Below are 15,918 nucleotides of genomic sequence, written 5' to 3'. Positions count from 1 at the left end.
TTGATGCCAGAGGTCAGAGGAGTATGGCTAGACTGGTTTGAGTTGATAGAACAGCAACATTAACTCAAATAATTAATTCAAACATTAACTCCGTCGTTACAACTGAGGCATGCAGAAGAGCATCTCTAAATGCGCAACACGTCAAACCTTGAGGTGGATGGGCTACAGGAGCAGAAGATCACACCAGGCAGAAGACCACACCTGTCAGCTAAGAGCAGGACATTGAGGCTACAATTCACACAGGCTCATCAAAATTGGACAGTAGAAGATTGGAAAAACATTGCCTGGTCTGATGAGTCTCGATTTCTGCTGCCACATTCAGATGGTAGGGTCATAATTTGGCGTCAACAACATGAAAGCACTGAACCATCTTGATTTGTATCAACGGTTCAGGCTGGTGGTGGTGGTGGTGCAATGGTGTGGGGTATATTTTCCTCGCACACTTTGGGCCTATTAGTACCAATTGATCATCTTGTCCACGCCACAGCTTCCTGAGTATTGTTGCTGACCATGTCCATCCCTTTATGACCACATTGTACCCATCTTCTGATGGCTACTTCCAGCAGGATAACACACCATGTCATAAAGCACGAATCATCTAAGACTGGTTTCTTGAACACAACAATTAGTTAACTGTACTCAAATGGCCTCCACAGTCACCAGATCACAATCCAATAGAGCACCTTTGGGATGTGGTGGAAGGAAGATTCACATCATGGATGTGCAGCCGACAAATCTGCAGCAACTGCTATCATGTTGATATAGGCCAGACTGAGGAATGTTTCCAGTACCTCGTTGAATCTATGCCACGAAGGATTAAGGTAGTTCTGAAGGCAAAAAGGGGTCCAATCCAGTGTAAGGAAGGTGTACCTAATAAAGTGGTCAGTGAGTGTATATTACTGTGAAAAGTGACTTTTTAGAAAAGGTAGGCCAAGCTGTTTTTGTATGTTTGTTTTCAAAAAGACCTTCAAGATACTGTTTAAAGGTTAAACACAGCCTATTAGACAAAACCTAAAATTAGACAAAAACTCAATGTCCCATGATACATCAGCATGAACAGGATTAGCTGGTTGGTTGAGGCTGCCCTCAGGCTCCCATTGGGACACAAGGCTGCAGTGGCTTGGTGATCTGACACTGTGTCAACATCGACTGGAACAGTCATCAGTCAAAGGCCCAACCAATGGCAGCTGTGGGCACACATGCACACGCACCACTGCAAGACACCACATGCATGTGCACACCACACCTCCTATAAAAAAAACTGATGTCAGCTACTTAAAGTATAATAATGTATGGTCAGGGTTAACTATAATAATGTTGATATAGGGTTAATTATAATAATGTAGAGTTTGGGTTATAACAATAATCTAGGTTTAATTATAATAATGTAGGTTAGGGTTAATAATAATAATAATCTAGTTAGCTTTAATTATAATCTGCTTCCATTTTGGACTGTTCATGTAGCACAACTGAGTCAAACAGAGTAAACTGAGGTGAACAGAACTGATCAATCTTACAGTGTCAGGTGGTTGTAGCCCACGGTGCGGAGTGTGAAGGCTCGAGCTAACAGCCGCACATGTCTGAACAAAACTCCGATGGCGTCCTCAAAGTCGGTGAGCTTCTGCAGAACAGGTGACGACTCGATCAGCTGCCGGTCGGTTAAAGGCTCCTGCACCTGCAAACCAGTGAATCGTTAGTGATGGAGCAGCAGGAACATACTGCAGGTGCCCCCTCCCCAGGTAAGAACAGCAAAGGCACCCACACATCAACACTACATCAGAAAAGGACATAACTCTAACCCTTGGAGCTCAGTGAACTATGGTACAGATGAGTCCCAACACTGTGTTACATTGGCTAAAGAGCTCTGTAATTCAATGTAAACATTTTCTTTTCAACAGCACTTACTGACAAACTTTAGGATACACAGGAAACAGGAAGGAAAACTGTGCTGAATATGACCTGCTTGATTAACATTTCAAAACCTGTTCTAAATTACAGGACTTTTCTCTCCCCCTGAAATGCCACCAGTTCTGACTATCCACATTTAGGCAAATGAATGAATAAATTATGGAAATTCAAAATGAACTCTAAATCTAGAATCTTGAGAACGGACCATAATGTCACGAAAATGACATGTGGTACTAATGATGCTTCAAAGTCAACATTTTAATTGGATCGGGGCTGCCAGTGTCATGGTTTCTTTCTCCCGCTTTGCCCACAAAAGCATTTTTCGTCTGCATCCTTGACGAGGTGCTCTTAATTAACAACGCTTCTTCAAATGCCAGCCGTCACATCCTCACGACTAACGACATTTCCCTCGGTACTGACACAAGGCTCTGGCTTATGTGACACAGATGGTCCTAGTTTACTGCTCCTGACAGATGTGTTTATGAACCTGGAGAGCGCCATGAGGAGTTTACCTCAGAGTTTACCTCAGAATCATCCAAGTTTTACTCAGAAATAAATGAAGGACCATATCACTCCATTGTAGCACATTAGCACAACACTGTAAAAACCAGAAGACAAATACAAAGACCTGTTCACCTCCCTGGTGAGGTGCTCCGGGCATGTCCAAATGGGTGGAAACCCCGGGGAAGACCCAGGACACGCTGGAGAGATTATATCTCTTGGCTGTCCTGGGAACGCCTCAGTGTCCCCCCAGAAGAGCTAGAAAAGGTGGCTGGGGAGAGGTAAACCTGGGCCTAAATTCCTCTTGGAAGCAAATTTAAGCATAAACTATTAGCGAAAAATGTCATTAAGACTAGAAAGAACATATATTCAGTCAGCCGTGTCCAAACTTTCAACTGGTAGTGTGTGTGTGTGTGTGTGTGTGTGTGTGTGTGTGTGTGTGTGTGTGTGTAACTACATACATACATACACACACACACACACTAAGACAAGCAAGCCCAGACATATGTACTAATACTTACAAACACACTCTAACATTCATACACACAAACACACACTCAGACAAGCACAGCCAGACACACACACTAGCTCTCGCATAGCCAAGCATATAATCATACATGCATACACAGACAAACATACCCAGGTATACACAATTAGTCAACACAAACACTAAAACACACACACAGAAATATGTGCCCACACTTACAAACATGGGCACATCCGCCCATATGCCCACACACACACAGGGAGATGCAGGCAGCTGGTTAGGGTGGAGAACTTTAAGCTCACAGCCTCTGTGACCTTTTGGAACAGCTTTCTTTGCTCTATTCAGTATTAAGCACTTTAAGCCCTGGGAGAGAAATCATATGCTCTCTAAAACACACCCACAAACGCCCCCAGTGACTTAACACTCCTTCTACTCACACAGCTCAAAATTTTACCCACAAGTGCTGAAACTTTATAGTTTTTACCAAAGCTGTGTGATGTTTCTCTATAATCCTGTTACTAAATCTTTGATCTCTGAATGAAATTTCCAATTTCAATATTTCTCAAACATTTGATGCCTTCTTTCATCTGACACCAAGAGCATTCATGACAGGGAGACAGAGAAAAAGAGACAGACAGAGAAAGATAGAGAGAGACAGATAGAGGCTATAACAAACATTTGGAAAAGACACTCCCACTGAATAATCCACAACGTCCATAATTCCCCGACAATGTCCTGTCAAGCTTACAGAAATAATACATCCCTCATGTATGACACAGGTCTGCTATTCTCTCCAGAGTGGCATTTCACCCAACTTTCATTCTCAGCTCTTTCAGTCTTTTCTTTTGAGTTCATGCAACCACTGTATCCTATGCCAGTGAACCTCACTTCATATATGTAATATACTGCCCTCCAGGTTCCCTTGAGAACTTCATTGACGAGCTTGACAATAAATTCACTATTGAATCAAACCCACTCATTCTCCTCAGTGACTTCAACATTCCGACTAACAAACTACATTCTTCCTGCATTCTTCCACTGCTGTCGTCATTTGACCTCCCATCAACCAGTCTTCTCCAACTCACAGAGCAGGCAATGTTCTGCACCTGGTCTTTACACGGGCCACCAGAACATTGGGCATCACAGTCACCCCCTTCACCTCTCACACCATCACAGTCACCCCATCACCTCTCACACCATCAATCAACCCCTTCACCTCTAACACCATCACAGTATGACCAGTATCTTTAGCCTAACACCAACTTCCAGGCTTCTTTCTTTCTCTCCTGTCTCCTCAGATAAGATCAATCAACTCCTGACTTCCAGCAATCCTACTACAGGCCCGCTGTATCCAATTCTTTCAACTTTGTTCCAGAAAATTTCAAGAGATCTCCTTCCATTTATCTTGGCCATCATTAACAACTTCTTAGTTTTGGGACATGTACCTACCAAGTTCAAGACAGCAAGGGTGGTACCAATCTCACCATTGTCACTCCTATAGACCAGTGTCACTCTTACAGACTGGTATCACTCCTATAGGAGTATACAGTATACAGTCTGTATACAGACCAGTATCTCTTCTCTTTTCTATAAAAAACTCTGGAACGAATAGTCTATGACCAATTATCTCTCACCCAGAACCAACTCCATGATCCCAATCAATCTGGCTTCAAAATGGGCGACTCAACAGAAACGGCCCTTGAAGCAGTGACTGAGAAGCTTCATGCTGCCAAGCTTAACAAGCTCAGCTTTAATTCTTCTTGTGATGAAAGATGTACAAACAGGTACACACCGCATATGACAACAGGGAGAAGCAGACCCAAGTGCCGACTAAAGCAGACAGAATTAGAGACGGTAAAAAGAGTCTGTGTACACGTAACACACACACACACACACGCAGACAGATTCAGTGACGGTAAAATTAGTCTGAGTGCATGTTACAATCACACACACGGTAGCCAAACGAAACACAAAAGTCACGGAAAACTCAACATGTAAAATAAGGCTTAACCGTAAAAACATGGGAGAACAAAACAACAGAAAACAACGCAGAAACAACGGGTGAAAACAAAACTAAATATGCAAGGGGAAGTAACTGGCAGCAGGCAAATGCTGCAACAAACAAAAACCCTTCCCCAAAAAAACATGTAACGGATAGGAAGAGAAATAGTTGGAGGAAAACTTGAGATAGGCCAGAAAGCGGCGCAGGAGATAGATACTTGAATAAGTGCTAGAATAAATACAGAGAAGAGAGAGAAAGGTGGCGAGACACCTTTCAAATGGGAACGCAACGTACTGGGCAGAGAAAGCAGAGAGAGGGCTGAGAATGTGACGGCAAGCCAAAATGATTCAGCAGTGATCCGTCACAACAAGCTTCCTTAAGTAGCCAATGGCGACAGGTGTGACGGATCACTGCTGATTGCGCTTGTTAAGCCTAGCACTGACTCAGGAGCCCCCTCCAGTGGCAACTGGAGGAGTGGCATCTGAGCCAGCCCTGACACTTCTGGATCTTTCTATAGTCTTTGACACACTCAACCACAACATCCTCCTCTCTGTTCTTTCTAGTGTTGGTGTGACTCGCTCTGCTTGGAAATGGTTCCTGTCATATCTGGAAGGCCGCATCTATCACATCACAGCCTAACCGCCAATCCAACCCCAGTAGTATAGGTATTAGTAACTACGCATCCGAAAATATTACTGAGCTAAATGGCTTCGATCCTATATCGTAAAAGCTCACAACACTAATTAATTCTAAGCCTACATCATGTATATTCGACCCAGTTCCAACCCGTCTATTCAAAGACCTACTCCCAGCTATTGCAGGGCCCTTACTTAATATTATTAACTGTTCCCTTAACCTAGGATATGTGCCCAAACTATTAAAATGTGCCGTAATTAGACCCATGATTAAAAAACAGAATCTCGATCCGCAGATTCTAGCCAACTATAGACCAATTTCTAATGTCCCATTCATCTCTAAAATTCTAGAAAAAGCAGTTTACAATCAGTTAAACCATTATCTCCAATCAAATAGTATCCATGAAAAGTTCCAATCAGGATTTAGACCGAACCACAGCACTGAACCACAGCTTTACTCAGGGTAGTGAATGATTTACTAATATCGTCCGATAATGGGATCATCTCATTCCTTATACTGTTAGATCTTAGCGCAGCTTTTGATACTGTAGACCACAACATTTTGCTGGATCGACTAAAAAACACGGTAGGTATTAAAGGAGTTGCACTCTCCTGGTTTAGATCATATCTGACCGACCGCTTCCAATGTGTAAGTGTTAATAATAAAACATGTAAATCTGTGCAGGATGAATATGGTGTCCCACAAGGGACAGTCCTAGGACCACTTCTATTTACACTTTACATGTTACCCTTAGGCGAGATTATGCATAAGCACGACATCAGTTTCCACTCCTACGCAGACGACACCCAACTATATTTATCGGCTAAACCTGATTATTTAGGTGTAAACAGTAAAATCGAGAAGTGTGTAGAAGAGATAAAACATTGAATGGCGTGTAACTTTCTAGCACTAAATCCAAATAAAACAGAGCTAATAGTAGTTGGGTCTAGGGCAGCGAGAGACAAGATATGTAATGTAGCATTGAATCTACGTTCCTTTACTATAACCACCAGCGCAGAGGTAAAGAACACAATAGACCCAGATCTCTCGTTCGATTCACACATTAATAATATAACTAGGGTAGCGTTCTTTCACTTACGCAACATTGCTAAAATTAGAAACATATTAAATACTAGTGATGCGGAAAAACTAATCCATGCTTTCATGTCCTCTCGCCTAGATTATTGCAATAGTCTTCTAGCTGGATGTTCTGGTAAATTGATAAACAAACTCCAGCTGGTTCAGAACGCAGCAGCATGAGTTTTAACGAAAACTAAAAAATTTGATCACATTAGTCCTGTACTATCGTCATTACATTAGCTGCCAGTTAAGATTCCGTATTGACTATAAAATACTTTTATTAACATATAAAACACTGCATGGCTTAGCTCCAGAGTATCTTAGTGAACTTATTGATCATTACAACCCAGCACGTTCACTTTGTTCACAGGACGCAGGGTTATTAACTGTTCCTAGGATCAAAAAGATCACAGCAGGTGGAAGAGCCTTTTCTTTTAAAGCTCCACAACTGTGGAATAATCTTCCTGCCTTTATTCGGGACTCAGACACAGTCTCAATGTTTAAAATCTGTTTAGTTTGGCCTTTGAATAATCTGTTACATATTTACCACATCACATATCTTTCTTCTCCGAGGTTCACCTGGGGAGTAACACTGCAGTTGGAGCCTACAATACAAGTGTCATCACTCTGACACGGAATAAAAACCTGGCGTTCATCACAAGACATTTACATTGACAATATCAACACCCAGAACTTTCATTCTAGTTACCTTATACTTAGCCTGATTGTGTGATTTGTTTGTAACTTGTGTATTTGTCTGTATAATTTGTTTTTGTGTAATTTATTTGTTAACGGGCCGCCCAATGGAGGATGGGTTCCCTTTTTGAGTCTTGGTCCTCCCAATGTTTCTTCCTAATCCCCACCATCTAGGGAGTTTTTCCTTGCCACTGTCGCCTTTGGCTTGCTCATTAGGGATTTGGACCCATAGTATTGTTAACCTTGTAAATCCTGTAAAGCGTGTTGTGACAACATGTGTTGTGAAAAGCGCTATACAAATATATTTGATGTGACTTGATGTAAACTCTCCACTGGAGTCCCCCAAGGCTCAGTCCTAGGCCCTCTTCTCTTCTTTGTATACTCATTCCCTTGGTGACATTATTTCTTCTATCATGACACCTAACTAATTCTTTCCTTCCCACATTCTGATACACAGGTTTCTGGGCGTATTTCCGGATGCTTGGCAGATGTTGCTTCATGAATGCATGAATGCACCATGCACCATGCTTGGGTAACACGGTGGCTTGGTGGTTAGCACGTTTGCCTCTCAGCACTGGGGTCTTGGGTTCAAGTCCCTATCTGAGTGGAGTTTCCATGTTCTCCCCGTGTTTGCGTGGGTTTCCTCCGGGATCTCCGGTTTCCTCCCACAGTCCAAAAACATGGAGGTTAGGTAAATTGGCAGTCAACAAAAAATTCTCCCTGAGTGTGTGTTTGTGTCTCTATGTTCAATAAAAAGTTCTGTCTGTGTGTGTGTGTGTTTGTATGCCCAGTGGTGGATGGTGCTCTGCCACTAGGGTCTGTCCTCTCTCCCCTTCCTGCACCCCATTCAGTCCCCCAGGGGGCTGTGGATCCCGGTAGAGAGTACGCTGTGCGCAATTGGCTGCCGCTTCTCACCGGTGTGTGTGTGATTGGTTGTCTGTGAATTGTACCTGTGTTAAATTGTAAAGCGCCTTGGGAATTTGGAAAGGCGCTATATAAATCGAACATTCATTCATCATGAATGACTGCTCACCACCTGAAGCTCAACCATAGCAAAACTGAGCTTCTGTACATTTCAGGAACCTTAAACACACACAACAACCACAACCTTTTTTTTCTGAGAACAGCCTGTTATCACCATCAGAAACTGTTTGAAGCCTTGGAGTAACTTCAGATAACCAGATGTCTGTCAACACTTTTCAAACCTGACCAGATCTTGCAGATTTCAACCCTGCAACATACAAAGAATACGACCCTTTCTCTCACAGGATGCTACCCTGCTGCTCGTGCAGTCTCTCCTCATCTCAAAGCTGGACTACTGCAACTCTCTACTTGTGGGTCTTCCTCTATGGGTCATCAGACCTCTACAACTGGTTCAGAATGCATCAGCACGACTGGTCTTCAAAGTTGGGGTCTCTTCACTGGATACCAGTAGCTGCACACATCAGATATATAACCTCAATACTTGCCCACAAAGCCAGAAATGGACAAGCCCCTCCCTGCATGATGGCCATGTTCAAAGCCCAATCCATACCACGAGCACTCCAAATCTCACAGTGGCTCGACTTGAAACAAAATGCTCAAGTTCGGACTGCAGAGTCTTTTGCTGTATTTTTCAGACATAGACTGGAGACTCACCTGTTTGTTGAGTACTTAAATGACCACTAACACCTGAGATAGCACTTATTTTACTTTACATCGTATATTTATTTGTCTGTTTATTTGCACAATATTGGTATTGTCATTGATTCCTGTAGCTTAGTAGTAGTCTGTAGTGATAGTAGTCAATGGTATCTTGAATTCTGACCCATCTATGCTACAATCTAGGATGTATTCTGTGAACAAATGCAAAGCAATTTGTAAGTTGCTCTGGATATAAACGCCTGCTAAAATGCCCTAAATGTAAATGCCCAAAACGGGAAGTATTTATACAAAACTCCAGCTAAACATTGCACTCACTTGTAATGGATGAGGCGGGTAGTTCAGCCAAACCTCCCGGAGATCCTGTGAAGAAAGCAAACAGGAAAAATAAACATCACTGCAGTGAAGTAAGATCGCCTGTGTCCTGATCACAGCAGTGAAGTAAGATTGCCTTTGTCCTGAGTACATGCCTGCAGGAGTGAGCTCTTCCCATGATTCCCAAGTGTGGAAGAGGAAGGGGTTCATGCACTGAAGCTCATGAAGGCACCAGATCTGAGAGAATTGGACCACACCTTCACAGGTGAGGTGAGGGACTACACCTTCACAGGTGAGTGAAAGGTCAGCATGTGCACAGTCTAAGAGTACTGCTGGCACATCAACTGAACAGGTTCCCACTGCAGGAACAAACACCAACAATCACATTTTCTTTTAAAGCTTGTCTAAGTAACTGCTAGTATTGAGTATTTCTCATGTTAACATCTTGGACTGCTCATCCAAAAAACTGGGCAGACGGAGACACCATCGTGTTTCTTATTTATACATACAATTTACATGTTTTACATTTATGACCCTAACCTTAACATAGATTACATTTATAACCCTAATATAAACTGGTTTATGGACAATTCCTTTATGCTATCAAGATAAAGTGTGGGCAATTTGGAAAACAGCACAAGATTTTTAATGTCTTGTTTTAGCTAAATTTAAAGCCATTAACTCCATGTAAATCCCCATTTAATAATGAATACATTCATTTGTGCTGTTGAGGCTATTTTGTAACACAAAAAAAAACATTCTTTGTTTTTTCTGAGATTATAGCATCACTATCAATGAAATGCACAAATTAGCATAAACACAATATAAGCAAATTCCACTTATTACTTATTTTAGTTGACAGAGGTGTAATGCATTGTGTCAAACCGCTGCTCCAAACACACTATCTTTACACAAAAAACACCTGGTGCACTTCCCACGGTACCATATGACAACCTGCCAGACAGCAGACACTGCTAGCCAAGACCCATCTGCCTTGACCAGAACAATTCAGGCAACAGGCTCCTACAGCGCTAGGCGTCACACACCCTGCATAATACAATAACATAAAATACAACAGCAAGTTTTCTATTAATCTGAACAGTCTGAATCATTTATTCTAGCAAACACACTGTGGACAAGTGGATTAATATCAGTAATGCAATGGTGATAATGCAAAGTAGATCAATAATGCAAAGTTGATAATGTAACTGAAGAGCAGCACTAAGCCCGGGTGTAATCGCAACAGGGAAGACGTGATGAGTACACACTATAGTAGTGAATTTACACTACTAGGAAAGGTGTGATGAGTATACACTACTAAACCTACACTGCTAAGGAAAGTGTGATGAGTATACACTAACACCACACTACTGCGGAAGATGTGATGAGTTATAATGAGTTACAATGTCTCAGTGACTGGACTACCGTGTCTCAGCGTCTGGACTACCGTGTCTCAGCGTCTGGACTACCATGTCTCAGCGTCTGGAAGTGATCTGCAGTGTGACTTCCATGTATGCATTTGCACTTCATCTTTTCAACTCACTTTTTAATGTTACTCTGATTCAAAATTGCTTCTTTGTGTTTGTCCAATCTAAACAATCCACTGTTGAACACGCAGAAGTTCTGACGGAGCAGTGGAAAAGAACAAAGCCATGATGATCGAGCTGTCCATGTCCTGGGCTTAGTCATTCAGCACTGAACAGATATACTGCAAACACACGTTATCCATCTGAGACGAGTGTCTCAGTGTCTGGTGCCTGGGGGACGGGAACAGATGTGGACAAGTCCCTGCATGGCCTGCCATTCTCCAACCAGAAGGACTCAGGCACTCCAACATGAGACAGATCAGGCTTTCAGAAGAACAGCCAGAGAAGCAGCAGTCAAAGGGAACAGCGTGTTCTTGTGTTGGCCACCCGTGGACGTAGACCGAACTACTTTTTTCTGTTTCCAAAGTGAATTTCAACAGTCTACACCATCATGTTAAAGAATATGTGAAGGTGAAAAAAATACAAACTGCTTTGATGTCATGTCAAAGTGAAAATGTTTAAACACCACAAATACATTAGCGGTTCAACAGCACCTTGGTTCATTTCATTGGTCAGTTTGTTAGGAATATTACAGCAGCAGTTCATAATGATAAACTTACAGATTTGCAGGCTTTCTGTCATCATGCACAGTTTATCCTGTTCAGCACTGTTTAGGTGTCATTATAAAATCACACAAACTAAACCATTATGTTTGTAGGGTCCCTGGACTCCCAGTTCATAACACACCCTTTTGCACACCTTTACAGAGATGCAATCCAGATCCAGATTTAACAGGTTATCAGGTTTCACTGGTTCTTTCTGGCAGTAAGTTGACTTCCGTCACCAGGTAATATCAAGCCTGGTCTGCATAAGTGACATGATGTAGCGAATAAGTGACATGATGTAAGTAATCAGCACTGGTGTTCCAGTGAGGATTTCCTGTAGCGTTAGATGTGTGCCGAGATTTCTTGAGGCTCTAATGTTCATCAGGATCATGAGTAATGTGCCTCCAAGTTCATCCCAGTGTCTCGGTTCCTCCCAGTGCCTTAGCACATTTTGCCATCAACCCCATTGTTTGTGGTGGGAACACACAGAAAAGCATGTGTTTGATGTATAGTTATTTTGTCAGCTAATCACATTGGAGGGACCAATTCACTCTTTCCTGGGAGTGTCCTGGGAGTTCATCTTTCAGCTAACGCTAGCAGCTTCTGTCTGTGCACCACTGATGAACACATCATCATCAATTCAAAGAGTGCTTAGAAAACATGAGTGTGTCCAGTCTGGTGTTTTTCCATGGAACACTTAGGTTTCCATGACGACACTTCATGGTAAAGGCCTTTAGTTTCCTGATGCGTCATCTAAAGCGTGCCCATGCTTCTGTGATCAGCATCTGTTCTTAATCACTTTAAAATGACAGCAGACTCATCACACATACGAAGGGTGAGAATGTGACACGTCCCACACCATTCGGCAACAATTCAGACTATTTTTTAGTCTTTTAATATCTGAAGCATAAACTTGGTTTTCTCTGCAGACCACGTCCTGCTTCTCCCGTGTAAATGTTCATTACGACGTGAACGCACATGCACAGAACACACTGAGAGTTCCTGATTAAGAGTCAGAGGCTCAGAGAGAGGAAGGACGTGGAGGGGCAGATGAAGCACAGGGCAGGTGAGGCCCAGGGCAGGTGGGACAGAGGGCAGATGAGGCAGAGGTAACAGCATGTGACAAGCAAGATGGTCGCATTCTTCAGCGATGCACTTTATACAGGGTTACATCTCAACTGATGGACTTTCCTTTGTTTGCATAAGAACCATTTATATATTATAAGTGTGTGTTGTCTCTCATCACAGTCCTGCACACATCCACCCAGTCAGCCCTCCTCCTCCTTAATTACCAGTGATTGTGTGTAATGTATGCCCACCGTCAGTCAGGCTGGCTGGGGGACTCCATCACAGGATGGAGGCTTCAGTCTGGGTGGCTCTAATCCATCTGCCACTGCCTTTCTCACTAGAACATGGGTGGCCATGGCAACATTGATCAGCTTGTGCCAGCTCTAACAGCAGGACCTACACTGTTTATCTCTATGCTCATCATACACACACACACATATGCACAGTTGTACACAAACGTGCACACACAGAGAAATGCATAGACGCGTTCACTCGCAAGTACTCATGCACACACGCAAATGTAGTATCCAGACTCACAGCCTTGACTGAGGTATGTGTATATAGTGGTTAAGGACGGTGTGTTCTACAGTGAGGTAACGTACGTGTGTGTATGTGCACGTCACTGGTTTGTTTTTGCAGGTCTTGTCCATCCTGTAATCTGTTAGCTCTGGGTAGATTTTGTACATCCTGTAATCAATTAGCTCTGTGCAGATTTTGCCCATCCTGTAATATATTAGCTCTGGGCAGATTTTACCCATCCTGAAATCTGTTAGCTCTGGTGAGGCTTTGCCCTTTGTGTAATATGTTAGCTCTGGGCAGATTTTGTCCATCCTGTAATCTGGTAGCTCTGGTCAGGTTTTGTCTGTCCTGTCATCTGTTAGCTTTAGACAGATTTTGTCTGTCCTGTCATCTGTTAGCTCTGGACAGGATCACAAATACCTTAAAAAGGCAAGTGTTTTTCTATCACATCACACACACACAAACAAACACATATACACACAAACACATACACACACAGGTTACCTCACTGTTGAACAGCAATCTTCCAAAGAGGTGTTTGGCCTCCTCCAAACCTCCCTCCAAATATACTGCACCTGCACAAACAAAGAAGGACAGAGATGAAGACAGACGGGAGAGGGAGGGAGAGAAAGAGAGTGAGTGAGAGAGAGAGTGAGTGAGGGAGAGAAGGAGAGAGAGATCTGCATTTCCTAACAGAATGCCCAAAATTCACTGATCTCCGTAACAAATTCTACTCAAATTTCAATAATAAACCCACCACATTCAACAGCCTCTCTGATCCAGAGAAACTCCCCTACCTGTTGGGAGAGCACTGAGTCTGCTGCACAATACATCATGGCCTGCCATCATAAGAGGGACAGTGAGTGTCTCTGTCTCTGATAGCTGATGTATTTATGTGTATGCATATATATGTGGTTCCCCTTCTTAATCCTTGGATGTATTTATTATTTGATTATGACTACTAATTAATTTTGTTTTTTACTCAAGGGTTTTTTTTTTGTTTGCTTGTTTGTTTGTGTTTATGTATTCCCTAACAATTTTTGCAGTGTTTAGAGCTGTAAGTAGAACTGTTGTCTGTTCAGTGTTATTAGTATTGTAAGTGTTCAGGATTTGGCAATACAAATGTAGCAATATTTGTCATGCCAATAAAGTATCTTGAATTGAATTGAGAGAGAGAGAGAGAAGAGAGAAGAGAGAAAAAGAGGGAGACAACAGAAAACAGAACTATCTCTTCTACTCGATAACCTGTAAGACTCTTCATGTAAGATTGTAAAAATACTAAAAACCCCCCAGACACATACACACACACCTAGGATTATGTACTGGACTACACTCTGCATAAAACATGAATATTAATCCTCTCCTGAGGTGAATTTATATTAATGAATTAATTTATCTGGAGAAAGTGAAGACACACTCTCTCTTATACTCACAGGGGAGTCCAAGTTAGCACAACAATCTCTACATATTAACTACAATCACTCACGCTTGCCTTTGGCACAAAACGTGAAAAAATTAATTTGCACCTGAAATGATCTATAATTGCTTCATTAGTGTCTAAAAGTGATTGTTTTAATTTCATTTTTAAGAAGTCTGCTCCCAAGGGGTGATCTGTGAGGACTGCCCGCCCCAGACCTGCACCACACCCATGCTGAGTGGAGGACAGGACTCTGCACCACAGACTTCAGTGATGAGCTCACCGAGAAAACAAAGAAAGAAACACCAGACCCCCCCCCCTATCCAAATCCCCCACCTCTCCACAGACCCCCCCATCCCCTTGCCACAGACCCCACCACCATAGAATCCCCACCTCTTCAACAGACACCCCCACCACAGACCCCCCCACCCCAGACCCCCCTCACCACAGACCCCATCAGCACAGACTCTTCTACCCCCTCACCACAGACACCCCCACCCTCCCACTACAGAACCCCCCACCACAAACCCCTTTACCCCCTCACCATAGACACCCCCCCCCCACACCACAGAGCTCAAGGTGGTGGCCCCTCCCTGCCTCTGCTATTTTGTTCAGACAACCGATCTGAAAGAGCAGCCTGCATCAGTTTGCGCCCATGTGCTTACGCAGGTCCAGGAAATCGATCACTTCTATCCAAGAAATCAATGGACAGAGATGCAGCTGACCACAGTGCTGATTAGGAGTGTAATCAGAGTCCCGTAATCAGAGTCCCGTATCTGCACTGATGGTCCCGCTTCTGCAGAGGCACAGACCAGGCCGTCCCGGCTGGCGGCACGCACAGAGGCAGGACTTAACACAGGCAGGAGGGCCACACACACACACACACACACCTGATAACTAATGTTCAGCTATATCTGTTTCTTACATATAGGTAACAGATGGCAGACATTAGATATAGGAAGATGCAGATACATTATACTGCGGAAAGTATTTGCTCACCCATCCGAATGATCAGAATCAGGTGTTCCAATCACTTCCACAGGTGTATACAATTAAGCACCTAGGCATGCAGACTGTTTTTACAAACATTTGCGAAAGAATGGATCACTCTCAGGAACTCAATGAATTCCATAGGATATAGGATGCCACCTGTGCAATAAATCCAGTCGTGAAATTTGACATTCTGGAGTGACAAATTGCGCTTCTCCATCTAGCAATCTGATGGACAATTCTGGGTTTGGTGGTTACCAGGAGAACTGTACTTGTCTGACTGCATTGTGCCAAGTGTAAAGTTTGGTGTAGAGAGGTTACGGTGTTGGGTTGTTTTTCAGGATCTGGGCTTGGGCCCTTAGTTCCAGTGAAAGGAACTCGATGCTTCAGCATACCAAGACATTTTGAACAAGTCCATGCTCCCAACTTTGTGGCAACAGTTTGGAGCTGGCCCCTTCCTCTTCCAAAAATGGTCAAAATCTCCATAAACACACTCCTAAACCTTGTGGACAGCCTTCTCTGAAGAG

The 15,918-nt window shown here is 43.0% G+C and overlaps 1 protein-coding gene across 3 annotated transcripts in view; it reads right to left on the bottom strand.

Moving 5' to 3' along the window:
* The window catches only part of drosha (drosha ribonuclease III), a 159,636-nt gene that overhangs the window by 41,241 nt on the left and 102,477 nt on the right, over positions 1-15,918 (bottom strand). For all 3 annotated transcript variants that reach the window (XM_077000876.1, XM_077000878.1, XM_077000877.1), the window contains exons 22-24: positions 13,489-13,559; positions 9,270-9,314; positions 1,518-1,675 (exon numbers count right to left, since the gene is read on the bottom strand). In XM_077000876.1, coding sequence (XP_076856991.1) covers positions 1,518-1,675; positions 9,270-9,314; positions 13,489-13,559 — 274 coding nt within the window. The remainder of the gene's footprint in view (positions 1-1,517; positions 1,676-9,269; positions 9,315-13,488; positions 13,560-15,918) is intronic.

The sequence above is a fragment of the Brachyhypopomus gauderio genome, chromosome 3, assembly GCF_052324685.1.
Source record: "Brachyhypopomus gauderio isolate BG-103 chromosome 3, BGAUD_0.2, whole genome shotgun sequence".
In the NCBI taxonomy this organism is placed as follows: domain Eukaryota; kingdom Metazoa; phylum Chordata; class Actinopteri; order Gymnotiformes; family Hypopomidae; genus Brachyhypopomus; species Brachyhypopomus gauderio.
The sequence above is the reverse complement of the archived record's forward strand: the minus strand, read 5'-3'. Positions and strand labels throughout refer to the sequence as shown.